The 16,100-nt window shown below is 43.0% G+C and overlaps 1 protein-coding gene across 6 annotated transcripts in view; it reads right to left on the bottom strand.

Annotated features, from left to right (window-relative positions):
- Nucleotides 1–8: 8 nt before the first annotated feature.
- Nucleotides 9–16,100, bottom strand: part of LOC109529316 (rho GTPase-activating protein 23-like) — a 21,421-nt gene continuing 5,329 nt past the window's right edge. For 4 of the 6 annotated variants that reach the window (XM_019892645.1, XM_019892646.1, XM_019892647.1 and 1 more), the window contains exons 3-23: nucleotides 13,144–13,335; nucleotides 12,841–12,871; nucleotides 12,334–12,426; nucleotides 12,067–12,145; nucleotides 11,915–11,975; nucleotides 9,398–10,721; nucleotides 8,231–8,339; nucleotides 7,398–7,437; nucleotides 7,161–7,298; nucleotides 6,251–6,559; nucleotides 6,102–6,163; nucleotides 5,487–5,593; nucleotides 5,228–5,340; nucleotides 4,463–4,615; nucleotides 4,262–4,340; nucleotides 4,093–4,166; nucleotides 3,930–4,019; nucleotides 3,716–3,841; nucleotides 2,789–2,921; nucleotides 1,019–1,050; nucleotides 9–940 (exon numbers count right to left, since the gene is read on the bottom strand). In XM_019892645.1, the coding sequence (XP_019748204.1) occupies nucleotides 74–940; nucleotides 1,019–1,050; nucleotides 2,789–2,921; nucleotides 3,716–3,841; nucleotides 3,930–4,019; nucleotides 4,093–4,166; nucleotides 4,262–4,340; nucleotides 4,463–4,615; nucleotides 5,228–5,340; nucleotides 5,487–5,593; nucleotides 6,102–6,163; nucleotides 6,251–6,559; nucleotides 7,161–7,298; nucleotides 7,398–7,437; nucleotides 8,231–8,339; nucleotides 9,398–10,721; nucleotides 11,915–11,975; nucleotides 12,067–12,145; nucleotides 12,334–12,426; nucleotides 12,841–12,871; nucleotides 13,144–13,335 (4,212 nt within the window). In that variant the 3' untranslated portion in view covers nucleotides 9–73. Of the gene's footprint in view, nucleotides 941–1,018; nucleotides 1,051–1,615; nucleotides 1,641–2,788; nucleotides 2,922–3,715; nucleotides 3,842–3,929; nucleotides 4,020–4,092; nucleotides 4,167–4,261; nucleotides 4,341–4,462; nucleotides 4,616–5,227; nucleotides 5,341–5,486; nucleotides 5,594–6,101; nucleotides 6,164–6,250; nucleotides 6,560–7,160; nucleotides 7,299–7,397; nucleotides 7,438–8,230; nucleotides 8,340–9,397; nucleotides 10,722–11,914; nucleotides 11,976–12,066; nucleotides 12,146–12,333; nucleotides 12,427–12,840; nucleotides 12,872–13,143; nucleotides 13,336–14,166; nucleotides 14,964–16,100 lie in introns of those variants that run through there. The other 2 variants (XM_019892649.1, XM_019892643.1) reach the window with 2 other exon arrangements.

The raw sequence follows: 16,100 nt of genomic DNA, 5'->3' as shown, positions 1-16,100 counted from the left end.
TATATATATATATATATATATATATATATATATGCGGGAAGGGACGGGTGTGTGAATGTGAGCTGTGCTTGAGTTAAACAAACACGGAGTGGCGATGCCAGGCTTTCCTCTTGTCCAGTGTAGCCATACCTGACCGCCGTCGAGCAACAGAGGAAGATGATAGGAAATTGTGATCAACTAACAACGAGTAAGAGTTTTCCCCCCGGACAAGACCAGGGGCTGGGCTTATTTGTGATTTATGATGAGGAGTGTCTCGTTCGTGAGCTGTGATGATTTCCACATCCTCTGTTTTCCGTTCTCTCACAATATCATCCAGTTGGATGTCAAAGTTCAAGGACAATGCCTTAGTCCTTCGGCCTCTGGATTTCTTTTTGAAAATTGGCACTGGCTCACTCCAGACTAGTTGCAGATTGCTTTGGTTTTTTGAAGCTTGGCAGAGGTCTCGAAGCCTCGTTGGGAAAATCCAGATGGGGAGTTTGGAACGTTCCCGTGTCAGATTTTGAGGACTGGTCGGTAAAGGTCTCGGGTATGTGTTATTTATCTGGTTGCATGAGTAGCGGAAGCTCTTCGGACAAACTAGTACAGTTGTGTTCTGCTTGTCAGACTTTGTATCCTTGGCTGCTTGAAATTCCTTTTCTACCACATAGCTTTCACATTTTCCCACGGTGGTTCGAGTTACCCCATTTCGATTGTCAACCGTGCTCATTTGTGCGAGAACAGATTGTTCTGCATTGTCTCTGCCAATCATTTCTTTACCATCCATTTGTTCCGTTTGCCCATAATTGTTGGCTTTCATCGGTCCGTGCACAGAGCCTTCATCTGAACTGCCGTCTGGGAGGTGGCCACTGGGACATTTTTTACGTTTGCGGGTCACGGCGGAGGCGAAGGACTTGGACAGGGTCTCCCTGGCGTTCGGGTCTTTCAATGAGCTCAAACAACGCTGAAAAGTTCGGGGACTGTCATTCACTTGTTTGCATTCCATTCAGTTATGCCATTATTCAGACTTATTTTTGCTTACCTTTGCCTTAACTGAATCGCTGGTGGTGGAATCTGTCAGGAAGCAAAAACGAGATGATCACAAATTCCCACAACAGGTATAAATTACACATTAACGACATCTGATTTAAAAACAACAACACAACAGAGAGCACTGAGTCATACTCTGGTGTATACTGTATTTCTGTTCCACAACACAGTATCAGATCACGCGAAAGCATGCAGAAGAGACGTCACAGTTCAAGGGGCACGCATATTGAGATGGTGGCTGACTCAAGGGCACATGGAGAGTCGTCAGGAAACTAGCTTCCCTCCAACAAAACGTTGCCATTTTATATTTCTTTGCAGCAAGACTCCAAACCGTGACACTCCGATTTGAAAGCCCAAGTCCTTATAGATGAGCTACTGCTGTAAACCTTTCAGGAGAACTCAAAACATTTCAGTCCAACCTTTACTTCAATGAAGCGACCGAGACAGATTAGAGTTCACCTTTGAGATCTATGACAACGGTGATTGGTTGTAATTTGTGCATACCGTACAGACTGATGGAATGAAAATGGCAAGTGAAACACAAGCGCAACACCAGACACAAACAAACAAAAGGAAGGCCTGGTCCTACCGAAGAAGCTGATCCACTGTTTCAGCTAGGAAAAAAAAAAAAGCAGTGAAGAAAGATTTGGAAACATAATCAATTGCATCTAGGAGATTCAAAGAAGTAATAAATGAAAATAAATGTCGTTTTGGAAGTTCATTTGCGTAGATTGTTGGATTTACACTGCTGGTTCCTATTCCGATTAAGTTCTATTAAAACTCTATGAGTATCAAAAATCGCACAGTGACAAATGGAATCATGACCAGTACCTATTGTTTTTTTGTTTTTTTTCTGAATTGGCGGCATAAATATACAGTTGCAGTCGCTCTGTATACTTCGAAGGACCGTCGCATCATTCGGAGGTCTTTGACGAGCCTGGGCCACGAGGGCCTGAATGCAGCTTTAATTTTTGTCTCCATTCTGATTATGTTACACCTGACAAAATTAGCTAATAGTGCATCATAGTCAATAGTGCAAAAAGTCGATGAGTAGGGGGTGGCTCAACTCATTGCTGTCATACACAATGAAACGAGGATATAAAAACCCTGGTTGAAAACATATTTCTGGTCGATTGTAGAAAGGCCATGTATCACACCAGCCTATCGGTATGCTACACGTATGAAAAATATTCTTTGAACCCATCTTTTAATAAGTGAAAAGAATTTGACCATATGAACAAGTAGTCACTGTGCTGTATAGTGACATGGTGTGTACCACACTAAACATGGATCAGAAGAAGGGTTTTTTTTTTCCTCTTTTTTTTCAGCTCTTCGGTTTTTCGCCTTTGGCAAGGCAATCTGACCTAGCCTAAGTCACCCCCCATTATTCTAGACCAAACTACCGGTCATATTTTGCTACCTTTTTGCTGAAGTTGCCCCGTGCTATGGACTGAAATTGACGTCAAAGTGCCCATGTACTCAGCTTGCGAATGTCGATGGCTGAAAATGGGTGGGGCGCTACTTATCCACCAAAAGATTCTTCCAACCCATACAACAACCCCCTTAACAATTTTTTTTTCCCAATTAGGCTGAGAAAAATATGTTCAGAACCTGTCTGAGCTAAACAATCAATCGCCTGTTTATCCAAAATAAATCATACTGTATATGCATAAACATTTGGAACACTGAACTTAATCCATATTAATCAATCAATGAGAATGTTACGGAATTTCTTCTGACTAAACGGTATCCCGATCCTTACCTGACGTTTCTCCTGGCATACCTGTCCTCCCAATGTTGCACAACAGATGGTCAATGTTTGGCATGTGCTGCATTTCCTCATCTGGAGCGTTCTGTTGCTTATCAAGCTCTCCGCCAGAGAAGAACCAGTCACACTAGACAAATAAATCAGGACAGCACAAATTAATGCGTCTCATGAAGGAAACATAACCTCTAAAGTCAAATACCGTATTTTCCGCACTATAAGGCGGTCCTAAAAGCATTCAATTTTCTCAAAAGCCGACAGTGCGCCTTATAATCCGATGTGCCTTATATATGGATCAATATTCTGATTTCTTTTAAATGCTTTAAAGCGCTTTGTTACAGCTGCCGCGGTTGTGAAAGCTCTACATAAATAAAAGCTGTATTGTATTGTATTTCCTTTAGCAGAGCTCCATCTAGTGGACGCATAGCGCAACCTCAGCCACTATTGTGGCTTCTGTTTTATGCTCCTTTCAATGCGATGCGCCATGTATATGAAAACAGTTTTAAAATAGGACATTCATTGAAGGTGCGCCTTATGCACCGAAGTACCTTATAGTGCAGAAAATATGGTAGTCCTAAAGTCACACAACTCATCGTATTTTTCACACTACAAGGCGTACCTAAAAGCAGTCAATTTTCTCAAAAGCCGACAGTGCACCTGATAATCCGATGCGCCTTATATATGGATCAACACAGCTACTTTCCAAGATTCTAATCTGTGAAAATTAATAAAATTAAGTACTGGCTGCTAACCAGTTGAGCGTGTAACCAGCTGAGATAGAATCTAGCACGGAAGTGGTTCAGATAATGAATGGACTAACATATCGGCGGTTAACCGGCGTTGTAGCATGGATTTTGTGTGACTTTTAAGATGTACAGTAACGGTCGTTTGTGTTACAGTGACAGAGAAGTTATTCCTTCTTACGTGTAAGATTAGTGTCTCTACTATCTTGTAGCGGTCAGGCATGTGGGTGACCATATCTGTCATGTTGTCCTCTGATGTCCTCACCAGTGTCGGCCCAAACACCAGAGCCAGGTTTCTTGGCTCCATCTGGAAATGGTATATGAAATATTACTGTATCCACGCTCAATGTTTTGAAATTGTATACGACAGGCTGTATGTATTTCGGAGCCCTCACCTTATTCTTTTCCGAGTGATCTGCCACCCTTTTCAGGTGACACATCAGGAACTTGAGGGTGTGGTAATAGTGATCTGGTAGGTCATGAATCTGGAAGAATACAAATTATCGATAGCAATCCCCACTGTTAAAATCTTGATGGTTATTTTTTCAAATGAAATACCAGTTTTTTCAAAGTCTTCAGGCGGTCCCGTGTGTCTTCTATCCGATTGGCATCAATGAAGTAGATGTACTTGTCTGCAAAAAAATATATTGGGATTTAATTATTATTTTTTTTTTTTTTAATGGTGGTCATTTCCACACCCACACAATTTAAGAATGTCTTTACAAACCGTCAGTAAACAGCGGCTCAGGCAGTTTTCTCAAAAATGCCTTCAATAGACTGCTGATTACGTTCAAATCCTGCCATCTCTGTGGAGACGGAAGACGGAGACAATATTTTTTCTGATGTCCACTTAAAAATGAGCTACGATCACAAAATGATTCCAACTATCATATTGATTCAGATTTCCATTGATTTGTGTGTGCCGCACCTCTTCAGCAGTGTTGATATCAAAACCCTTATTGAGATGTTCTTGCAGGTTGGACACCATGGCGTTGTTTCCTGGCACCCGGTAAATTCCGGTGTAATCTAGACCCGTCGCTTCGACCACACCACAACACATCTCCACAATCTGCGGAACAAACTGGCGAGACAAGTGACGGAATGGGAAAGTCAGTGGTGAGAAACACGGTCGAGAGAAGATGTAAAATGTGTTGGATTATTTGGTGTTTATTTTATTTATTTATTGCCGCATGTTTGTCACTTCACGGACATAGATCGTTCACATGAGACGTTGCATTTGTTTTTTGGAACATGAAGAACTCCCTGAAAAAAAAAATCCAAATTGGCCATAATACCCTACAGTATTCAGAACACTGTCACAGAGATGGAGTAATAATATCATCAAAACACATGGATAATGGATGATTGATTGTATGTTGTTTTATGTGCCATGCCAATCCCATGTGTCATGTAATTGTTTTGACTGTTTTGTTTGAGGGTTTTTTTTGTTGTTTGTTTTGGTCTTTTGCCGGTGGGCTTACTTTGTGGTGTACGGCCTGCTGACAGTTCTCAAGGCGCACGCCAAAAGCCTTCGGATTGTCCGTCTTCTTGGACTTCTTCATTATATTGATGCCCCACGGGGTTTTGTTGTCAACTGAGACAGGATAAGACATCACATTTATAGTATAGAATTACAGATATAAGAGTTTTGTTTCGTTTTTTTCAAAAGCGTCCATAGATGCATCGGGCTTACTTTGTGGTGTACGGCCTGCTGACAGTTCTCAAGGCGCACGCCAAAAGCCTTCGGATTGTCCGTCTTCTTGGACTTCTTCATTATATTGATGCCCCACGGGGTCTTGTTGTCAACTGAGACCGGATAAGACATCACATTTATAGGATAGAATTACAGATAGAAGAGTTTTGTTTCATTTTTTTCAAAAACGTCCATAGATGCGTCAGTGCGGCTTCGTTGTTTCGATTACATAAAGAGCTAAGACATATTTTGTACCCACCGCTTTTGGATGATCGATTGGCTGTGGTGTTGTCATTCTTAGCCAAAAGAAAGGGAGGCATCATCCGGTGACTTTTAAGGGAAGAATCTGGTTTGTTACCTGTAAGACTGTGGCAAAAACATACAAAAAAATGTGAGCGTAATTGTCAAAAAAAAAAAAAAAGACCCCCCCCCCCAAAAAAAATGCATAGGCAGATGCTGTTTGTCAATTTTCTTTAATTGGTCAATGTAACTCATTTTGATTAAAATGTTTTTTATTAACCATCAATTACATGAGCCTCTATCACAGGGGTCTGAAAAATGTGACCTGGGGGGCATTTGTGGCCCGCTGGATGATATTTTGCGGCCCCCTACTTGACAACATTTAATGTTCTTGCAGCCTGCACCTTTTTTTGTCGTGTCATTGCCCTGAGCATTTTTTGTGTGTGTGTTTTAATCACTTATGAGCTGTCATAGGTCATTCACTTATATGAAGGACAAAAAGTAGAAACAGCAATTACGCTTTGGGAAGAGGTTTTTGACAAGCATTGAGTTCAAAGTGACAGTGACTGAGAACGAGTAAGGGACAGTTGTGATCAAGCAAGGAGTTTTGCTCGATTTCGATCACCATTCTGACCTCTGTTTTCTGTAGTCATTCAGCTTCTTGTTGATAAGCGCTTGTCTTGAGGAACCAATCTCCTAATATAAACGGAAAGAACCTGTTTAATCAGTGACCATGTCAGCAGTGAGTTCATTTTCCAAGAATGGAATTTGACCTAATCTGACCTCATTGTCGGTCTTGCTGTTCTCTGTAATAACCTTGATCCATGCCAACATCTCATCCCTGTTTTCAGCTTGGAGTAGATATTCGCAGAAGTCCTGGGTCATCAGTCTCAGGGTGTGCTTGCGCTTTGTTTCGCGATAAGCGATATCGATAAGGCAGCCACAAATATTGATTGGGGGATGCTCATCCAGACCTGAACCAGGCCCTGTCCCGTGAAGAATAGCCTCCCTTTTGTCTTTGTAGATGAAAAGTACACGGGAACGAAGCACGAAAAAGAGGCGTTTCCAAGTCCGCATACTGCTACCAACTTTCTGCAGTGAGGAGACAAAAAGAAGCAATGAAGCGGCTTCATTGCCTTGGCTTTCACATCATGTTGACTCTCAAAGTGTTTCTGTTCTTCAATACCGTCTGACAAAAACTACCATATTTGCCACACTATAAGGTGCACCTAAAAGAATTCCATTTTCTCAAAAGCTGACAGTGCGCCTTATAATCCGATGCACCTTATATATGGATCAATATTCACATTTTTGGATGTAGTATTTTAAATGTTCTGTAAAGCACTCTGTTACAGCTGCAGCGGTTGTGAAAGCGCTGTATAAATAAAGCTCGATTGTATTGTACTCCTTTAGCCGAGCTCCATCTAGTGGATGCATAATGCAACAGCAGCCACTAGTTTAGCTTCTATTCTATACGCCTTATAATGCGGTGCACCCTATATATGAAAACAGTTTTGAAATGGACCATTCATTGAAGGTGCGCCTTATACCCCGAAGCGCCTTATAATGCGGAAAATACGGTAACCGTTTTCCGTGAAAGTGTCGTTCTTTGGCATCCCAGTCAAATAAATTGGTTTACTGCCTTGCCAAAGTTGCCAATAATTCATGTGATTGTCTGAACAGCAAGTTTTACCTTCCCCTTGTCTGTGAGAATCTGCTTGTAGTGTAGCCAGCCCTCCTTGCAGATGTCACTGAAAGTGATGCTCCCCAGTTCCGAGGTGGAGTGGCGCTTGGACCGTGCCTCCTCCTGAGCTTTTAAACTCTCAAGGGACTAACACACAATACAGCGTGTCGAACAAAAGACTTTGCACGGCAGCATTGTGCAAGGTTAAAATGAAATAAAATGAAATATACAGCAGCAAAAACTCACCCCGTCAATGAAAAAACTCTTGACTCTTTTTGGTAGTCTCCTGTAAGACATAACATCCACATGTAAATTCTCTTCCTCTTACGTTGCGGGTCAATGTGACCCATTTTAAAGACAGAAATACGATAGGAAATACAGTAGGAATTAAAAGTAGATATATTTTTTCATTTCTGACACTTTTGGATAATGACCCAGATAGAACCAGGGGTGGAGCCAGAACCTTTTCTGTACCATGGCCAGGATGACAAAATGACTCACTCTGGGGTGGCCATCGGATGACAGGTACACATGCGCATGTGAGCACAGGTGCACATGCACAGGATGTGGACGTAGATGATAACCTGGACTACTAATGCTACCTTACTCGCCGTAGGGAGAAGTGAAGCCACCGTCGGGCATCTTACGCTGCACCTGTCTAGGATCACCTAACTTGAATACATACAAGTGACTTTTTTTTTTGTAGGTCTTGGGCTGTTACATATAACTCCAAAATTTCGTCGATCTTGACGACACGTACAACTGGGGCTGCTTGCGTATAAATTTGTAAGGGGTGTTGTGGAACCGTTAAAATAGCTTTTCACAAAAATTTACAAACTTTGTGTTGCAAAATCACACAAGCCAAAACACGATTCTGAGCAAATATGAAGTAAGTTTGGGAACGAATGTGTGGGTGGTCGCGGCCAGCATTGGCCACCAAAAGCTGCGCTGCCCCTGTGTGGAACTAAACATGAGTGTTTTGAGAGTTGAAAAATTATCATGTTTAAAAAAAAAAAAAAACTGTTTCTGGACCACTAACAAAACCTTTCAACTTTTAAAGTCTTGGTGTCCATCCTTACGTCAAAACATGGCCCTCTTCTTTCAAAGTGTTAAGACCCTCATCACAAGACTTCGATCGCTCTGTCGAAATGGCCAGAAGGTAAGAAGAACGGCGTCCTTTGATGCTGCCTGATAATACACCACAAAAAATAAGAGTAAGACACAATGGGTACAATGATCACACAATGTATTCCAAAAAACACATTAAAAAAAATACATTTATCATACACACTTGCCACAGCTTTTTCATATTCTTGCATTCTTATCACGACAATGACATCATATAACGCAGTCAAAACGTGTCAAGTATGGCTAGTGGCACTGAGACGGTGAGTTTTGAAATGATCATCAAAAAAATCATCCCTCTCTCACCGCTTCGTGGACCTGTAATTAGATTTTGGAGAAACCACCACGACCGAGGCAATACAACCATTCCGAGACAGAAGTCAGACAATGTGGCGTGCACTCGCAGGAATACCAGCGCGGTCTTGCACTGATTTCTTTCCTTCAATACCCGGACAAAACCCATGGAGGCACGGGAAGAACATGCAAACTCCACACAGTAGCCGGAATCGAACCCTGCACCTTTGCGCTGTGAGGCAGACGTGCTACAGATGGCAGAAAATGTTGCATTGGGATATTAATGTTATTATTGTCACTTTGTGCACCGACTTCCTTTCTAATTGTGTGTGTGGAAACAGTATTGGGGATTGTCTGTACCGTTAATATAATATCATATAATTAGTCATGGGTATTTTTGTGGGGCGTCACGGTGAGTGTCCAACTGGTTAGCACGTCCGCCTCACAGCACAGAGGCGCAGGGTTTGATTCCAGCTCCTGGGTGGAGTTTGCATGTTCTCCCTGTGCCTGCGTGGGTTTTCTCCGGGTACTCCGATTTCCTCCCACATTCCAAAAACTTGCGTGGCAGGATGATTGAGCATTCCAAATTGTCCCAAGCTGTGATTCTGAGCATGAACGGTTGTTCGTCTATGTGTGCCCTGTGATTGGCTGGCAACCAGTTCAGGGTGTACCCCGCCTACTTACCCTTGACCCTTGTGAAGATAAGCGGATCAGAAAATGGATGGGTGGATGGGTAGACATTTTTTTGTGGGCATTGTATGACTCATAACCTTCTGAGGTATAATTGAAACAAAGATTTACGTAAAATTTAACAAATGAACACAAACCTATGAAGGGAATGGAGGACAGGGAGTTGTACGCCTGCTGCACCAGGCTGCCATTTGTGTTGCGACTGTAGCCAGGACCAACAGAAACAGGAGAGGGGCTTTCACTCAATGACTCAGGGGATTGGGGACTTATAAGAGTTTGGGCAAGGGTCCTGTGACACAAAGGCCGCTTTAGAGAGATCGGCGAGATGACATCTCTATTGCACCCCATCTGAGTTCTGTCCTCTGATGCAGGTTGGGTGATCGTCCATTGTGATTGTGTCACCTGTTGTACTTCACCGATGGCAGCATTCCTTCTGCCGTCTGGACTGGAACTGAGGTCTGGGCCACATTTGCTTGGCTCTTTTAAGGTCTGTGCAGGTTGGGGGAGACGGTGACTTTCGCGAGACATTGTTGGGCTGCCATTTTTGTAACTGGCCAACTCGTCGTCTGTCATTCGCCTTGTTTGAGGTTCAGCTACCTGCTGACCTGATTGCTTCCTACAAGGAGACACCGTGGAGGAGACTGTGGCTTTTTTGATTTGATGCTCATTCTCTCCTGTGTCTTTCTGAACGTTTTGTTGGCTGAATTTTGAAGAACTGTCTGAGTACAGCGGGACCATTGCAGAGGCTTTTTCTAGTGTTTCAACAGAGCGGCCATAGTTGTACTCATATTTTGCATACGCTGCCAGCAAACTCTCCGAGCATGGCATACTTCCCGCTCTGGAAATACCGCTCCATTCCCCAAGCAAGTAGGAATGATGAAAAGCTGCAGCGGTTTGATGATGAGACAAGACGGTCTCTGGCCTTTTGGTCTCTGCAGAGACAGTGGCAGCATATGTCGGGCCAGAGTACACTCCCTGAGGGATACTGCAACGGCGAGTGGCCGGGTGCTCAGCAACCTCAGCTTGGCAGCAGTACCAGTCTGACAAGGCTCGGTGGTAGAGTGAATCAGTATGAATATGACCAGAGGCGGGCAGACTGCTTTTGCGTGGTGGAGATGCCGAGGCGATGGCAGCGTTGTGGTTGGCAAAGTGAAAGTCGAGTGCACTGATGGCTGAGGAGGAGCGTCCACGGTGCCTCGCTGTTGTGACAAAGTTATCGCTGACCTCTTCAGGTGTTTTCGTCCAGTGGTTTGTTGAAGCAACAACGTGGCGCCTGTCCATTGGTGAGGTTGTCGGGTTGGGTCTGCACTGACAGTTGTCCAGGACGCTACTAAATTTGTGACTTAGCTGTGAAGCGATGGAGTTTGGATTGGTGGAAGAACAATAACGAAGGGGGGGCTCATGGAGGTCCTTGATTGAAAATGTGTCATTGACTCTGAAGCAGGCCTCCTGAGAGTACGCCTAAGGACAGACAGAGTGAGGACAATGTTATTGAGGGAGGTCGAGAGAGTTGAAAAAGGAGCATTGAAAGGGGATTGAAGCAGACGCTAATGAACATCCATCGTCAGGTCCACAAAAATTGGGAAACTGACACGATTCTTATATCTTTTTGTCTCGATACAACGCCACGGTGGATTTGAAATGAAGCAAACCAAATCACCTTGAACTGCAGACTTTTAGCTTTATTTTATGTTGCTTCTTTTTTCAGCACCCAGGTCATCCATCAATACCAGGAAACCAATTTCGTGGGAGGAAACCGGAGTACCATTGACTCTGAAGCAGGCCTCCTGAGAGTACGCCTAAGGACAGACAGAGTGAAGGCAATGTTATTGAGGGAGGTCGAGAGAGTTGAAAAAGGAGCATTGAAAGGGGATTGAAGCAGACGCGAATGAACATCCATGGTCAGGTCCACAAAAATTGGGAAACTGACACGATTCTGATCTTTTTGTCTCGATACACCGCCACGGTGGATTTGAAATGAAGCAAACCAAATCACCTTGAAATGCAGACTTTTAGCTTTATTTTATGTTGCTTCTTTTCTCAGCACCCAGGTCATCCATCAATACCAGGAAACCAATTTCGTGGGAGGAAACCGGAGTACCCGGAGAAAACCCACGCAGGTCCGGGGAGAACATGCAAACTCCACACAGGTAGGCCGCAGCTGGGATTGAACCCGATACCTCTGCACTGTGAGGTCGACCCGCTAATGACTGGACCACCGGGCCGCTTTCAGCTTTATTTTAAAGATATTTATATCCAAATCAGGTGAATGGTGGAATAATTACAACCGTTTGTAGATGTGCCCCCTCACTTTTTTAGGGACCAAAAGTAATGGGACAAGTGGCCGCTCCGCTGTTCCATGGCCAAGTGGTAATCAGTCAATAATCAGTCAACCTATTTAAAGGGTTACAAGTCGTTATACCTGTAGTGCTTTTTAGTGACATGGTGTGTACTCCACTAAACATGGAGCAAATGAAGCAAACAGAAAACAGTCTGTAAGCATATCCTCCAAGGGTTAGGGTTAGCTTGATGTTACACATATTTTATACACACACACACACACACACACACACACACACACACACACACACACACACACACACACGCGGATTCACAATGCGCAGTGAGAAGGAAGGAGAAAGATGAATACTCACACTTATCAATTGCAGGACATCTTTATCTTTTGGCATGACAGATAGCTCCAAATTGTTTTCGCTACAACAACACAGAGACAGAACCAACATAATTCAGAGACGACGCAAACGAAACCAGATGTTTGTCTCACTTGCGCAGACCATCCACATACCTGTTTTGAATGAGTCGAATCACCTGAGAGTAGGTTTTTCCTAGAATACTTTCCCCATTGACTTTGACTAGCCTGTCACCTGAGAGGCACACACACACACACACACACACACACACACACACACACACACACACACACACACACACACACACACACAAAATATTTTTTCCAATTTAAAAACTGGTCACTTTGACCCACAATGAAATAATAGGGTGAAGAAATGCGACACATTTGAAACAGCCCATGTGATGAGTTGGAGTCAATTACCGGTGCACAGCCCAGCGCGATGAGCAGGACTATTTTCTTTCACGCTCTTCACAAAAATGGTGTCTACAGCCTCCAAATGACACTGCTGACCACCTGCGTCGAACACACATTAACAGCCATTGATAATGCATCCATAATCAGTGCAGCGAAACTGAACAAAGCATCGACAAAGCACAAGTTTGAGCTTGATGAACAGTTTGGTCCAGAATTATTTGGATTATGACAGGTCGGGTCAACCCAGCCGGCCAGCATTTGTGTGACATTTTAAGAGATGGAAAAAAAAAATGTACAGTCGCAGTCTTCGAAGTTTTAGTGGTCCTACTGTTTTTTAAAAAATATTTATTCATCAGCTATCTTTTACTTTTTGCTCCTCAGTACTTGTTTCAGAGCCAATTTTAACTCACAGTGAGCGATAATGTAGCAAAGGCACTACTTTTATGTTTTACTGATTAATTATTTTAAGAATAACTTAATAACGGATTACTTCATTTTAAAGGTGGCACTCACATGTTTTCACTGCGTTTCCATTTTCTTCAACCTTTGGAAAGAACAGAGTAGGGGAGAGGACGATTAATTCATCGCAGTAGTGTTGCAATATTTGCATTGTTTGATGAGACCAATGTTGTACTTGTTCAACATAAGTTAAATAAAAACATCACTGCAAGGCACACCAAATTTTGACTTGCAGGTTTAACTTAAACTCCTCTTCCAAAACAAAAACAAATTGATCAACCTGGGCCCAGATGGGATTGCGGTTGATTCGGTCATTCTACAAGATAAAAACTAGAATCTGTAATCTGCTTACGGTACCTTGGAGTTGTGGAGGTATGACTCCGGTGGGTAAACTATGAAATGTCGCAGAGTGAAACCGAATCCCTGCAAGTCCTTCTGGAGGTAAACGGTCTGCAGGCCACACCATGACATGCCTTCCATGTTGCCAGATGATAGTGGTCGGCGACGATGCTCATTGGATGACACCAAGTTATCTTTTAGTCCTTTAGCCTATCAAGAGGAAAGACACTGATTGTTAGTCATTTTGTGAATCGCGAAAATCAAACATAAGACACTGTTATGTAAAATCGTTCGGATGGCGACCGTATGATGACAAAAGACTTTGATGGTGACGAGATACCAGCTGAGGAGAGGGCTATACGGCTCATCATCTTTCCTGAATGCTGTAGCAAAAACAAAAAGCTATGTAGCGCCGCCTATGATGGAAAAACAAAATTCTATCCCAGTACGTTTGACCTGGGATCCAGAAATTGGGAGGCACGTGTAGTTTCATTTCGTCAGACGCTGTTACCGTTTGCCACACACTGTTGAAAGAAACCAAATACAGCAGGGGCCCCAAAATAGAACTCTGTGGAACACCATATAATAAAAAGAGCAGAGTGGGACTCAGAACAACCAAATCTTACACAAAAAGTCCGGCCTGCCAAATAGGATCAAAACCACTTTCAAGCGCTACCACTCATGCCCATCTCGTACTGTAAAAGGAGCCAACACAAAACTCTGCTCCACCGTTTCGTACGCTGCTGTCAGATCCAACAAAGCGAGATACATAGTCTCCAGTGTCATTTATATCATTAAAAACTCCAAACAAGGCTGACTCTGCTATGCATCATCTAGTTAAAACCTCACTGTAAAACCTCAATGATGTTGAGTTCCTTCAAGAAAGATTTTAACTGCAAGTGCACCATTTTTTTCTCGAATTTTTGAAACCATAATATTAAAATATTACATTTTCAAACCTCTTGTTTCCCTAAAACATTCAGCATTAATCACAATCTATTGAAATATTTGCTTTCAACCATTTCAAACACGCCGTCTTACCCAAGACAAACGTCTGTGCTTTATTATCCGCATGGATGCCGGTTTTCTTGGTGACGAGATCGGGGTTGGCTGTGGCGAAAGAATTCTTAATACCGCCAACCAGATACAGCGAGGCTCTGCGTCGCTACAGTCCACTCCCACCGAACACTGGAAACGCCATGTATGTCCCGAGGGAGCTGGTGCGCCACTTGAAAGCCTATGCATTGCACCTCCACGCGGACTACAAGTGAATTCGGGCCCATCGAAAGAAAAAGTAGTTCTTTTCATTGATGCTCAATGTGCTCTTGATCCATTGTCGCTCACCACAAGCGAGGGGCAAATACGACGGAAGGTAAATCATCGCTAACTGAAATAGACAAACTAGCCAACTGAGTCGAGTTTCACTTCTTTGCTTGCACTCTTGGAGGATGCGTCCCCTTGAATTGTTGCAATTTTCGACCAGGATCATCATTCACTTGCTATATTTAGTCCCGTTCTCAGACAAGCCGCATGCTGCCTTAAGTCGGTCCAGCAGTGTCCGTATGTTGTTTGATTTTTGACTCAGTCCTTGTTAGCGTTCCGTCCAATGCATCATCATCATCTCAAGGATGATTTGGTGGCGATCGTGTGATTTCATCCGTGCAATGTGCCAGTGATCCATCTGTGGTCGGCTGAATTCTTTCCTATGATCAGCTCTGCTGAGACAGCGTAACAGAGCAAAAGGAGTGTCGCCGAGCGAGAGGAAACCCCCCCCCCCCAAAAGAACTGCTTCGACATCCAGAGCATCCCACTCCACTTAATTTAGCTCTCTCTCTCTCTCTCTCTCTCTCTCTCTCTCTCTCTCTCTCTCTCCCTCTCCCTCTCTCTCTCCCTCTGTCTCCTACCCTCGCTATCTCTCTCACTGTCTCTCTGTCACATTTCTTCACATTCCTTGCCTCCTTCGGCCATGTAGTTCAGCCTACTCGTAGAGAGAGAGAGAGAGAGAGAAAGAGAGAGATTTATCTCTACGTTCCCATTTCAATTTACTGTCATCCCTGTGCACGTTTTCTGCTCCTTTGAGTGGGGGAGTTTGGTTGGGGTTGTTGGCTCGATTCACGTGACTGCCACTGGGATTTTGATCACTACTGTATTCTTCTTGTGTATCTCTCTCTTACAACAGATTACAAAATTTAACTCGTGCTATGTCACGCTAAATTGCCTCTGCTGCTCTAGCCAGAGCATTTCGTTCATTTTCATCACTGTGCGCACGCATAGTCACGAGGGAGTCAAGTCAAAGCAAAACTAATAGTGTGTGTTATGTGACACACTTTTGCCCCACCTGTGTTTGGCCTCGGGAATGTTTTTATAATAGGCATGCATAGGAAAAAAAAAAGAAAAGGAAAGTAACCCTTTCATGCGCCCTGTAACCTGATAACATTATAAGCTGTCCACTGTAGTAACCACTGTCCCTGAAAAGGTTCATCATTAAAAATGAAAAAAAAAACCACTCCATAAATTCTAAAAGTGCATATGATGTAGTAAAGAGCACATATTTCACTGTTCGGAGGGATTTGCAAGTGATGAAATTCATCAAATGATTGTTGGAAATGACGGGAAATATTAGCCATCATGGTGGGTCATCTGAGATCCAGCAAACTGGAAATCCCACAAAATTGGATCTGTTCGGCAACCAATTTACATGAAATGGGACCGAAGCATATCATGATAATAATACATTTTATTTATAAGCGCCTTTCGAAATACCCAAGGACACTTTACAATCAAAAAGAGCAATAAAACCACAGATAAAATTATAAATAATAAAAAGCGATGAGTTTAAACTGTATATGCAATTTTAAGTAGGTGGGTTTTGAGATGAGTTTTCAACATAGGAAGAGAGTCAATATTTCGGATGTATATATACATACAGGTATATATACTGTATATATAAAATGTATGCATGCACACACACACAC

This window comes from Hippocampus comes, unplaced genomic scaffold (assembly GCF_001891065.2).
Source record: "Hippocampus comes isolate QL1 unplaced genomic scaffold, H_comes_QL1_v1.1 scaffold47, whole genome shotgun sequence".
Classification (NCBI taxonomy): domain Eukaryota; kingdom Metazoa; phylum Chordata; class Actinopteri; order Syngnathiformes; family Syngnathidae; genus Hippocampus; species Hippocampus comes.
This window is presented reverse-complemented; position numbering and strand designations above follow the sequence as displayed.